The 13,459-nt window shown below is 40.2% G+C and overlaps 1 protein-coding gene across 1 annotated transcript in view; it reads right to left on the bottom strand.

Annotated features, from left to right (window-relative positions):
• The window catches only part of spata20 (spermatogenesis associated 20), a 49,887-nt gene that overhangs the window by 12,820 nt on the left and 23,608 nt on the right, over positions 1 to 13,459 (bottom strand). Inside the window, exons 13-15 of the mRNA XM_041814853.1 lie at positions 12,505 to 12,713; positions 4,889 to 5,088; positions 2,518 to 2,598 (exon numbers count right to left, since the gene is read on the bottom strand). Of these exons, the coding sequence (XP_041670787.1) occupies positions 2,518 to 2,598; positions 4,889 to 5,088; positions 12,505 to 12,713 (490 nt within the window). The remainder of the gene's footprint in view (positions 1 to 2,517; positions 2,599 to 4,888; positions 5,089 to 12,504; positions 12,714 to 13,459) is intronic.

Genomic DNA, 13,459 nt, shown 5'->3' on the forward strand with positions numbered 1-13,459 from the left:
TCTTTTCAGATGGAAGTACACTTAACATTTCATTTGGAAATCAAGTCCCAGAGTCTGGAGGAAGAGAGGAGAGGCACAGAATCCAAGCTCCAAGGTCCAATGTGTTTTATGAGGCCCAAGGAAGTTTTAGAGCTCTTCATGCTTCCCTCTGCTGACCAGCTTTATAGAGATGCTGACTTCATTTCCCGGCTTGGCAACTGCCCACGCTGCAAAAAGTACCAATATCTGGTCTAAGGATGACGGTTTCCCCATGCTTGACTGGCCAAGATTTGTCAGTGAATTAAATTGTGGCCTGTGAATCTAGATTCAAACCGAATCTTCTTAGAACCGTGTTATCACCTTGTAGTGTTTGTTATAAAAAAAAATGTAAAGATGTTTTTTTTCGTCTCTACAAGTAAACTGTAATTGTTATTGCACACGTCAATACAAGGGAGACGGGGGCTGCAAGAGAGATCAGAAAAAAACATAAAGGAGTGTTGAAAAGGCATCAGGGGTACAGGACGGGGGAGGGTGAAGCCCATAAAAGACAATTATTTGGGTGACTGCATCACTAATTATGTAGCTAATTATGTAACTCTCCTTCTCAAACAATTTCAAAGACTGCTTAATCAACAAGCCTTGACCAAACCTTAATCAAGACACAGTATGTAAAAGCTAACGTTCAGATTAGGTGCATGTGGCTACTAATGCATGTTTGCAGGTATATAACCAGCAAATAAGGACACTTCTCACTGCATGACCACATGCAACAGAAACCAATCACATCCTGGATTGAGTTAAATATGCTCTTGATTTTTTTTCACCAGTCTACAAACAAAACTACAATAACTCTATCATACCAGATTGCACATGAAAACAGCTGACTTGGACAAAGCTGCAGTGATTATGCAGGGCTAACAGCATAAACACAAGAGCTCTCAAAAATAAATATCTCTGTGTAAAAAATGTAAAAATGTGCCTGATTAAAAGAAAAAGATAAAAAAAAACATTCATGATCATTTTTAAATGGTGCAGAAAATGCAGAAAACTTAAATTACCTTTAAAGAACTCAAGACTCCCCTTACCTGATGGAATCCAACATTTAAATATTTCATGCATTGACCAACAAGTTGCTGCTGAAGATTTTTTTTTTTTTTTTTTTTTGAATTAGACTTGTGAACACAGTATTTGTGCATTTCAAAACTGCATGGGAAATAAGTTTGGTTGTTGGTCACCTCCTTACAAACTTTAGTTAAAAAATCAGAATAAAAAAGAATCATGATAAAATTAAGATCTGACTGTTCCAATATCACCCACTCTTAATGTGAAATATATCCCACGCAATGGATACGTGAATCAGTTCCTCTGGCACAGGGGTGTCAAACTAAATCACAGCAGGGGCCGGATTCTGGATTCAGGACTAACCTGAGGGCCTAACAGGCTCACATTTTTAACCATTAACTGTCAACCTTGTTTCACCGCTAATATGAAAAAAAAAACCTTAGCACTGATGATAGATGAATTTGATATTTAAAAAGGTAAAAAGATAAGTTTAAGGGCTCACAATCTGAGAAAAGTAAGTTTATTAGTTCAAAAATGTCAAAAAATGAAATTGAAATTGAAAAATAATGTTTTTTAATGGTAAATATATTAGAAAGAAGTAAAAATCATGAAATTAAAACTCAAAATTTTAAATTGTGAGTCTAAAAGGTCAAACTATGGGATCATGAAGTCAAATTCTGTAGTTGAAAATATGAGATAAAATACAAAATAACTGGTTAAAAATGTCAAAATATCACTTAAAAAATTAGAATTTTGAATCTTAAAGCTCAAAATATTATATGAGAAGTCAAAATTATGAGTTGAAATGTTCAAAGTATGAAATCAAAAGTCAAAATCCAAAGACAGAGTCCTAATTGCGACAAATTAATTTATTTTCCCACATTCCTGACTTCTTATCTAAATATTTTTATTCCTTACTTTTTCAGATTTTGTGACTTAACAAGGATATCTTAAATCATCAAGAAAAAGTTCACATTCTTAAACCAGAGGAAATCTGCCGACCTCATATTGATGGGCCAGTTATAACAGAAATATGAGATCATCTTAACTGTTCCACCGGCCGGATTTGGTCCCCTGGCCTTGAGTTTGACACCTATGCTCTGGCATGTCAGGTTATAAATTTAGTGCTTTTTTTAACTTGTTTTGAGAGGCTATGTTAAAGTTTGTGAGGTTGACAGTGCACAGCTTTAACCCACCAAGTGTCTCCCAGGCTGACAAATGAAAGGTGTCGCACCTTTTCAGTAAGTTGGCCTCACTCAGGACTCACTGATGCAGGGTTTGAGAGCCCCCAAATCCCGTCCTAAGAGTACCAACTAGTTCAGACTAGCCTCTGCGTGAGAGCGAGTCTGTGTTTTTAAGAAGAAACTGGATCAGTAGCCACTGCTAAGATACTAATGTTGGGTTCAAGATGACATCTTTGCCTTGAAGAGTTTGCTTACCAGACTGATGGCATTAAATCTGTTAAGAAACGCTTACCTTGTGTGGTAGGAAGAGGGAGTTCACCACTGAAAGAAGAGCGGTGGTGTCGGGGGCATCCCTCTGGCCACAGATTACAATCTAAACAAATAAAAACAGGATGTTGTGAATGGAAGGAAAATGTGACGGAAAATAGAGAAGGACTGAGTGATAACGAGATAGAAGAGTATGAAAAGAGTGAAATAAGAGGAGAAAGGTGACGCATAAATGAGTGGGGAGTGGGAGGAAGTGATAAAGGTCAGTACTGTATTTGTAGCAGTGATAAGGGAGGCAGGTGTTTTCTCAAGCACTGCTTCACCTTTCCTCGCCCCAAAGCTTGTTACCCTCGCCCTCTAGCCTCAACTCATCCCCCGCAGGTCAGATCCAACCGACAGAGGGCTAATTAATACCCCTCTATCTCAGTTTCCTGTCCTGTAACTGTTCACTGTATGTGCTTTTGTTTGTACAGCTCATACCTTCATGCAAAAAAGTTTTCTTAGAGAGGCCAAAAACCAGTTTTGATATTTCCTGCTGTGCTATGCTAGTATTCTGGGCTGTGGTTAACAAAGAGAGTAAAAATACAAAACTCAAAATTTGACCAGACAGCTCAGATAGCACACTGACTTTACGATTAAAAAAAAGACTTGCAGAGGTTTCTGGCTGATTTTTGGTTTCTAGTGGCAGCATGAGCTGGTATCTGCAACCACAGGTAGGACAGCTCATCAAGGATGGCACATCCATGCGCCACCGTGGCAAGAAGGTTTGCTGTGTCTCCCAGTACAGTTTCAAGAGTGTGGAGGAGATACCAGGAGAAAGGCCAGTACACCAGAGGATGTGGAAGGGGCCTTAGGAGGGCAACAACCCAGCAGCTATCTGCTCCTTGGTGCAAGGAGGAACTGGGGGAGCACTGCCAGAGCCCTACAAAATGACAACCAGCAGGTCGCTAATGTGGATGTTTCTGCTCACACTGTCAGGAACCGGCTCCATGAGGGTGGTATGAGGGCCTGACGTCCACAAGTGGGGCCTGTGCTCACAGCCCAGCACCATGAAGCCCGATTGGCATCTGCCACAGAACGCCAGAATTGGCAGGTTCACCTTTGGCTGTTCTCTTCTCAGATGAGAGCAGGTTCAGTGAGCATACATGACAGACATGAGAGAGTCTGAAGATGCCATGGAGAACGTTCTGCTGCCTGCAACATCCTCCAGCATGACCGGTTTGACGGTGGGTCAGTGATGGTCTGGGGTGGCATGTCCTTCAAGGGCTGCACAGACCTCCATGTGCTAGTCAGAGGTAACCTGACTGCCATTAGGTACTGGGGTGAGGTCCTCAGATCCATGGTCAGACCATATCCTGGTGCAGTGGACCCTGGGTTCCTTCTGATGCATGACAATGCTCGGCCTCATGTTGCTGGAGTGTGTCAGCAGCTCCTGCATGACGAAGGCATTGATGCTATGGACCGGCCTGACTGCTCCCCAGACCTGAATCCAATTTAGCACCTCTGGGGCATCAAGTCTCGTTCCATCAACTGCTGCCAAGTCACACAACAGACTGTCCAGGAGCAGACTGATGCCCTGATCCAGGTCTGGGAGGAGATCCCTCAGGAGACAATCCATCATCTCATCAGGTGCATGCCCAGACATTGTAGGGAGTGCATGCAGGCACATGGAGGCATCTTAAAAAGTAATTTTAAATCATCCTTGTGGTTGGCATGGTAGCTACTTCTTCTTTCTCCTCCTTGGCAGGTTTGTAATCCAGTTACGTGCATACCGCCGCCTGCTGTTTCAGAGAGAGAACAAAAGCAAGTGAGCCTGGGCACAGATTGATGTTGCTTGTGTGAAAGCAGGCCAGGGAGGGGGGCGCTGCGGCACAGTTCGAAACAACCGGGCCTAATGTGAAAGCGCCCTTAGTCTTCATAGTCTTGATTCAATGTTTTTGTGGTAGCTGGACATAAAAAAAGGGCTTCCAGCAAGATAAGGACACCCACTCACAAAGTTAGGCTTACAGTGAGGCCACATCTTAGAAAGCCAATGCCCACTAACGCTGACTGTCTGCGGCGTGAAAAATGTAGAGTGCTGGTTCAAAACTTTTGTCTAACCCCTGAGTCCCTCAGAGCAGAAAATATGCTCTTCAACATACACTCAAAGAACTATCTTCTGACCATGATAACATGCTATAAGAAATGCTTTACTGTTGTAAAGGTTAGCAGACCGTACTAGAAGGCTAGGTCTCTACCTAATTAACAGACATACTGACCTTATACTTCCCATCAGAACACTCAAAACTGTTTACTTGATGACCTGGGGACCTAACTGGTCAAAATAAATGGCTCTTGTGCCTTAAATAGCATGTAGTCATTAATTCAAGTGATTTAAATGTAGATGTAAGGATAACCTGTTTCAGTGTGTAGTGCTGTGCCATGAGGGCCCGGACCATCTCAGGCAAGGCTATGGGGACCCTGGTCAGGCGGTCAGAAAAGGCTGCTAGTAGCTGCTGGGACCTCTGGAGCCAGTCCTGTCTTCCAGTATAGTGGGACAGACGCAGTAGATTGAGTGCTGACACCGAGTTACCGCTGGGTTCAGCTCCATCCTGATCTGAAACACACAAAAAGATGTACAGCATTTTTGTAGGGCTTAAACAGTTATGCTATAAGGCAGCTACTATTTTCCTTTTCATGTGAGCTAATGCTTTAGAGAAGAATTCAGGATCCTTAATCCATGCATACGCTTAAATGCAGTGTTATTTTCTGTTCATCATTGTGTTATTGTTCCCTCTTAACTTTATAATGTGTCTTTCAGACGACACATTAAGGTGCAACTTAAGGCGGCCTTACACCCAACAACTTTTTGTGTTTTTTCAAAGTCACAGACAAAATTCTAAAGTCGGAGTAAAACCATGGGAGTCTTACTAAAGTTGCAGCTCACTCCAACGATCTCAGTCGTTAGGTTTAAGGTGGTCATAAGACTCGATCCGACCAGTTTTATGGAAGTCTTCCTTCAGTCTTGGCGATACAACAATGTCAAACATGAGTCTGGTTGTATGCAAATTTGGTTGTATGCCAGTGTTGTTCATAAGCACATTAAGTGAGCTAACCCTTCAAAACAAATGTTAGCCTTGTTTAATTTGAAGCTGCCGGATGTCCGCTCTCAGCACAAGAGATGGAAGAACATTTATGCTCAGAGCTGCAGTCAGATCTCTGCACATCTGTCTGTATCTTGACAGTCAATTCATCCCATCTGACATGACAGGAACGGTAAACCTCCATTGGGTTTTTCAAAGTAAAAGCTCGATCAGTTTGTTTCTATGGTGAGACAACGCACGTTTTCATACAGTACTTTTATTCTGAAGTGTTTCCAGATAATTCTTCGGTTGTTGCAGTAACTTTCAGGATTGCTTCAGCTTTTAACTTTGCTTTTGTTTATACTCCAGGTAAATGCTTTAAAATTTCAGATTATAAGAGATATTAGCTCATATGAAATCTCCTTCTACATCTTTTTCTGTGCCCAAATGTTGTGAATTTCCACCAGATGCATGATGAGAAAAAAACTCAAAAGGAATCGTATTCTAGTCTTGTAGTTAGAAACCCCCAGTCTTTGCAAAATCTTACTCTGAGACTCCAGAACTCTGCGACTTGCTGACAAATAGTCTTCAGATGTGAGAGGGTCTCAGATGTCAGACTTTTTAGTTTAAGAGTTTTTGTAACATCCTCTGGTGTAAGGCGAGCTTTAAGAAGCACTTAAGAAACAAGCTTGAGTAGCTGTTGTCCACCAAGAAGCCCAACTACGGGATAGGAGGACAGAAGGATTACTAAAGAGATCAACCACTTTGAAAAGGTTCTTTCTGTAAACATTTATGGCAAACTCTGTAGGGATAAGGCTGTCATAACCACACAAATATAGGAAACGCACATCTTTTCTAGTCATGACCAGTCAGTTTTTGACCTGACACACCAGGTGGATTTGTTTGACACATCCAGCTGGTAAACCTCCCATAGACAGTGTTTGGGAAAGGGCCAAGGCTTTGAAAAAAACTCGGAAGCTGGTTGGATGAACGTTCTGTCTGTCACATCTTCACGGTCCAATCAGAGCAACAAAACATGTGAAGTAGCCCCTACCGAGGAGTAAAGTCCATAGAGAATTGTATAACACGAAATATGGTGACTGTAGACATGTCAGTACACGACTTTTGTTGTTTTTGAAAAGAAAACAACTCACTGCTGTTCTTAGTCCTTCTTTTAATGAAGAAATGTTGTCAAGTTCTGATAAAACTGGCGCTTCAGCAGCATCCACGCTAAGCTCTTCCACCATAATTGCACCGGTGTCTTGTTGCTGCTTGCTTATGTCACGACTCTGTCATGCCCAAAAGTACTGTACCTCATTGCTGATTGGTCCTGTCACGTTCCAACCGGGTCCAAACGGTTCAGACAGGAGCTTTGCGAGATGGATTTGCCAGTGAGAAACACGGAAACGGGCATATCCATCTTGCAAACTCAGTTTCAGTATTCTTGTGAAACTCTAAAAAAGGTTAGTTTGGATTTATTCAGTAAAATAAAAGTATAAAAGTATAAAACGTAAAAAGTATAAGAAGTATAAAACCGCTCTTTTGTGAAAGGGTGTAGGTGTTAGAGTAGAAACATCGAAAGAGAAGTGCCAAATCAAACTAAATCCATGGACGAGGTTGTTCACTGTCAGAGATAACACAAACTACACCCACGTCTTTGCCTTTTTTCTGCATTGCTTGTTTGTTCAGATCATATTGCAACACCTTTTCATGAAAAGATTGGCAAGGCTCTTGCGCAAAACAGTTTAATTTTAAGGAAAACAATGACAGAGTGAAAAAAACACTAATATGAAAAGAGGATGGAGGCACAGGAGCAAGAAGGTCTTCTCTTTCATGAACTGTACTGTTCCTGAAACAAACGTCCCCTAGTTAAAACATAAGACTTCCTGTTGTAGTTTGTCAACAAGTGCCATAAATGGCCATCTCTAAAGTCAAAATATAGACTCATCCCCCCATGACTTCCCCCGGTCACAACCATCTCAGAGTGGGGTGTGATGTGATGGGACAATCGGGTGACCTCACGATTAAGCCGTGCTAAGTGATTGGTCCTTATCTCTTATCAGTGTTGAATGAGACCTGTGAGTTGCTCTTCTCATGACCGTTGGCCTCGATCCATTTCATTTCATTCTGTCTGCCTTATGTCTGCTTCCTAGCAATGCTCTGCAGAATGTGTGTGGGTGTCTGTTAAGGAGACAGTGAAGACTTTACATTTCCTCGCAGAGGCTTCCTATTAAAAAATATGTGTGTGTGTGTGTGTGTGTGTGTGTATACATGTATATGTACATATGTATAGATTTAACTCAACTCTGGGTGATGTTCAGGGCCTTGAAAATTCCTTTGTATCCATCCCAACCTAAAATTTTCAATAACCTTTTCTCTGAGTTGCTTGGAGTGTTTTTTTGGTGTTATGGTAGCCATGGATACTGATTCGCCTGTTATACTACTACTAGCACCACTTGGACCTCAGTTACTTTAAAGGGTGAAGATTTATTAAGCTTTAATTTTACCTTACATAGTTTTATTTCCGTGACATTGCTTCATAGAATTGGTTCTTCTTCTCTGCTCTAAAAATGGTAGCTCATGCATGCAGTGCTTTCGATCAGTGAAGAAGTTTATAGCGCTAACATTTAGCGTGGCTAAATGAAGCAAAATGTAAAGCTAAACCAAATGATATTGGATTGGTGCATAAACTTGTGTACTCGCCGATACCAACACCTGCATTTTAAGCAGTATTGGACGAATTTCTGATACTGGTATTGTAATCAGAAATACCTTTATCTAGAGACACACTTCAAATAAAAAAGTGAATAAAACTTACTTGGACTAACCCTGTACACAGAAGACAAACCACCAAAATTCAAATTACTTATCCTTTAAATGGTACCTCAAACTGAATTCGTCCACAAACAGTTACTAAATCTACAAAAAGGGAAGGAACACCCTTAGAAATTAAAGCGTGCCATGTCTACTTGGTCGGCTAAGTACTTGTCACTTCTTCTTTCTTACTCATTTAATCCACCCTGAATCCAGAACAAACCAGATTATTGGAACAAAATCACCCTAATCCTTCTCAAAACTTTTGAAAAATAAACTTGAGGTTTTATCCAGATGAAAAACAGGGTTTTACCTAGGGCTGAACAATTTTGGAAAATAATCTAGTTGTGATTGTTTCCCCCAATATTGCGATTGCGATTTGATACACGATTATTCCTTAACTTTCTTTTATTCCTAAACTAGGGCTGAACAATTCTTGGGTTTTGATGTTCATACATTTAATACGAAAAAAGTACAAAAATTGAGAAGGTAGGATTTTTTGTTGACTATTCTAAAAAAATGGCACCTGAATGATTGCATAATATGCCATGCATAACATCTCTACTGCACAAAAAAAAAAACAAACCCCATTAAAACCAGTATTTTAACATGAATTTCAGGTGAAAGAAATATTGCACCTTCTGCAATTTAAAAATTCCAGCAGCTCACATTTCAACTTAATCTAATTTAAGCTTAATTGCCCAGCCCTACTTTTACCACTCTTTCCAATGTTTTGTTTTTTTTGTGTGTGTGTTAACAACAGGATTTCAATATTTGATCATCTCTGGTAGCTTTTACAAAACTTAAATTCATAACATCATTCCTAATATTTGATATTTCTTGAATAAAACTGTGAATTATGTGTCAGGATATTTTAGCAGAAGGCTAACAGTGTCCATCTGTTACTCAGAGAGAAGCAGCCTCTAATGATGCGTAACTATAACAATACAAGAGAAAATAAGATATAAAAATAATGCTCCCTAATCATTTCAACTCTTTGGAGTGTTTTTTTTTTAAATTTAAATTTAGATGTTTATTTCTAACAGAAGCCACCCACAGCTGACATTTAATCATAACAATAATAATAATTATTATTATTATTAGTATTTAGGTATCCAATGTAGTCAAACAGATTTGTTTGTTATTCTAACCTTCCTCTTCATACAAACACACAGTAGCATCTTGCAGGGCTGATTTGTAGGTGGTGGAATAATTCGTCTTGCAGTGGCAGGCGGTGCTGCTGGGACTGGCGTCCACACTGCGATGGCTGTGGCGTCACTAATGGGCTTCAGCCCTACACAGCACTGGAACCACCATGAAGCAGTCAATCTTTTCAGATGGCAAATGCCTCACATGTCAGCTCTATCAAATAGACACAAATGCAGGAGTTCTGGCACTAAAGCTCATACAGACATTAAAACATCATCTACGATGTCAACAGCTCAGTAACAACGATGATCTATTCCCAGACGTCTGTCAGCTGGATTTTTTCTGAAACATTTTGTGTTTTTATTCCTTTCAGATGAACGAGTTTAGAATCTGAAATACTCGACAGCTGACAGCACCTTCAGCGTATCCCACTGTGGGATCCCACTGAAACGTAGCCTCCACCCGACTTGACTTCAGACACACGCTCACACCAACAAAAATCATTCAAGCTCTTTGGCCCTGCACAGATAAAATGTCTTTCTAATTTATTTTCCTGTCCTTGAACAGCCTTTCCAAAGAACACAGAGATGTAGAATTGGTGAAATATGAATGTAAGGTTGGGATATGTGATTCAGGTCAGCATGATAGCCTCGTCATCCTCTAACCTGCCATGCAAATACACACAACAGTGTGCTAGCATGCATTCATGCATGCAGGAATTTGGGAAATGGATTTGAGAAATTGGATATGTAAACCCTGCGAACTACAGAAGCAACATGGCCAACCTCCATCATGACATGACACCATCCTTCTTATTGCTCGCTCTACTGGGCCGCTGTGTGCTGTCCCGACCGACACTGATGGACACTTTCAAGTCAAACTTTCCATCAACTCCCAAAAGAGCTCTGAAGATCACAAGCTACACTTTTATGCTCTGTTTGTAAGGCATTATCACGCACAGTGAAGCTGATAATGAAAGCTTTAGGCAGCTGCTAACAGAGTGCAGGTCACGCTATTTAATCCCCAATTATCAGTTCATTACAGAAACCGCAGAGCCCAAGTTGACCTAATATTTAAGAGTTTTAGGTTGTAGGATCATCCAAAATAATAGAAAGCTTTCAAAATAAATTTTGTGTTGGAGAGGGATGCACCAGTACCAAGTTTTTCCAGACCAAGTACTAGCACTGACCTTTAGGAACTCATTGATACAGAGTACAGAAATGAGTATCTAATAAAACCCTAACTGGTTTCGTTTTAAATTTTTTTCCCAAGTATAAAAAATGTGCAGGTTTTCGGTTATAAAAATCCAGATTCGAATCAGACTGTGGACCCAGAATCGGGATTCATCTCAAATGGTGGGTTGAGCATCTCCTTACATCTCTAGTTTTGACTCATGACTCGCTCGTTTTAAGTCTACAATGATTAGAGAAGCAGGCTGTGGTGTTTTATGAAGTCAGAGAAACAGCTATCAATAATGACTCTAAACACGCTGGGCGCTGCTAAAGCTATGTTAATGATAGACTTTTATCAGATTGTTCACAATAAAAGTCCAGAGTTGTTATCCTCAATTGCTTTTATTGGGAAAGTCCACATCAGGAAATGCAGTGCTTTCGGCAGTAGCTGCTTTTTTATGTCAATATTTAGTTAGAAAACTTCACATTTGTGCTTCCTGCTGTTAAAGTCTCTAGAAATATCCTGTTTGACTGAATCAGTTTTTTTTCTTATTTAAAGTTTTTTATTTGTAGATTTTTATTCCTGCATACTTACTTGTTATTCAGGTGTACGCTTTCATTTTAAATCAGTTTGCTGCAGTGACCCTGAGCTGGTGGGTTAAATTAAGTTTGATACACTTAAAAACACTTTTTTGGTCTTTGAATAGTTACAAGTTTACTAGAGCTTTGTGTAACGTTGTACACAATACCACCAAAACAATAAGAACATTAATTAGGATTTTAGGAAATATCTGAATTAATATGAGAGATTGGTATGTATCGGAATCTGCTGTGAACTGAGAAATTGGCTGGCCCATCTCTGGTATATAGTTTCTCAAAAAGAAAAAAAAATGCCTAAAAATATTATCAATGGACTTGAGCTTGTACTCTTATTTGCAATGTTTGCCACTAATAATCCATTTTACTGCTTCAAGCCCATATTAGCTGCTTCTTTTCGCCACTTTTTGACCATTTTTGCCACTTTTATCCAGGTTTTGCCCTTTTTCACCAGGTTTTGCCTTTTTTTATCTTGCTTTCTGCATTTTTTTTTGCCACTTTTCACCAATTTAAGCTGTCTTTTGCCTTTAAATGCCATTTTTACCCCATATTTGCCACTCTTTGCTGCTTTTTTGCCAATTTTCCCACCTTTTTTGCTGCTTTTTGTCAGTTTAAGTCACTTTCATCCATTTTTGCCAGAAATGTATTTTTGTTGCAGATCACCAAAAGCTGTATAAAGCTTTCGGTGATCTGTAAGACAGAATAAAGTATAAAGAAGCAAACGGATCACTGAAATGTGAAGAAACACCTGGACTGCTACACCCTGATCACACAGTTTTAACACCCATTACTGAGCATGACTGTGCCTTCAGGCATTGCTTTGCGTACTTCCTCTGCTCTGAAATTAGGTGCATGTCAGTGCAAGGACACCCACTTTAGGCTATTTTAATGTCCATGGTCTAATGTGCCATCACTTGATAGTATGGATCTCTGTCAAGCCCAAATGTCTCCAGTTCAAGCTGATATTAGTCTGGTTCACTCCTGTTACTATCTCTCCTACTGAAGGCAGCCATTTTTCAGACCATTTTTCCTCAGTCTAACTGTCCCTCTAAAGACAGCATATGGACTAATGGATATTTAAAATATCTAAGCATGAAATTCAACAGTTACTTTACGAGGCCAACTTTTCAGACCTATGTAGTCAGTGACACTGATGGGAGGAGAGTAAATTAGCTTGAAAACAGACAGGTAATCGTTTATCATGGGTGCATTCCTCACCATCTTTGAGTTGCAGCAGTACAGTGCTGTCAGTGGGATCACTGCAGAAGTAACCTCCACCCTGCTCATCCCAGAAGAGAACATCCTGTCTGAGCTGCAGCTCCTCTGCCCACTGCAGCCACTCACTTTTCAGCGTGGCCTCATACAGATCCAGCAAGCCACCGATGATAAAGGCATAGTCATCCAGGAAGCCAGATATTGGCGGAGATCTGAAACACACAGGCAGGAGGGGAATGAGAGGAATGCATGAAAAACAGAAAATATATATGCATCTGATGAATGCACCAGTGGATCAGTGCAAAATAAAGGACGTGTAATGATTCAGGTCTTCATCTTCTTATCTAGGCCTACCTTTGAAAGGTAGGCCTAGATAAGGCCTTATCATACTTAAAATTGTTCATGTTTATTGCTAATCAAAAGACAAAAGCAGAAATTAAGAATTGGAGAAAAGTTTGATGTTACAAGCTTCATTCAGATTGAAACACAAGCTTGTCTAAACAGCTTTGAGGAGATGAGGGGGTCTACCGTGTCCCAATAAGTTTGGTTTAGCTCAGGTACTTCATCATGGGCATTTGGCAGGGGTCGTCAAGAACATTTGCACAAAGACTCTGGGGACTAGACTTTCAAACAAACATAAATTAAACAACTCTTTTGGTCTGATTAACATGTAATTGTATTAGTATTTGCATTTTCTTCAGAAAGCAGGACATCTGTAGGCATTACCAGTGAGATCTATCCCTAGTATCTAAATGCAGCAGGTCACAAGGAGATGGGCCTACCCCACAGAACTGGGTGGGCCCCTGAAAATCCTAGGGAATGGGCCCTCGCCAAATTTTGATTTAGCACCAATATCAACAAATTTTCAACACTTTTAACTCCTCTTCACTTCTTCATTTAGCAATTTCTGCAAAGTTTTTTTTAACCACTCTTAACCCATTTATTTTTTGCCACTTTT

Source organism: Cheilinus undulatus, linkage group 20, assembly GCF_018320785.1.
Source record: "Cheilinus undulatus linkage group 20, ASM1832078v1, whole genome shotgun sequence".
Taxonomy (NCBI): Eukaryota; Metazoa; Chordata; class Actinopteri; order Labriformes; family Labridae; genus Cheilinus; species Cheilinus undulatus.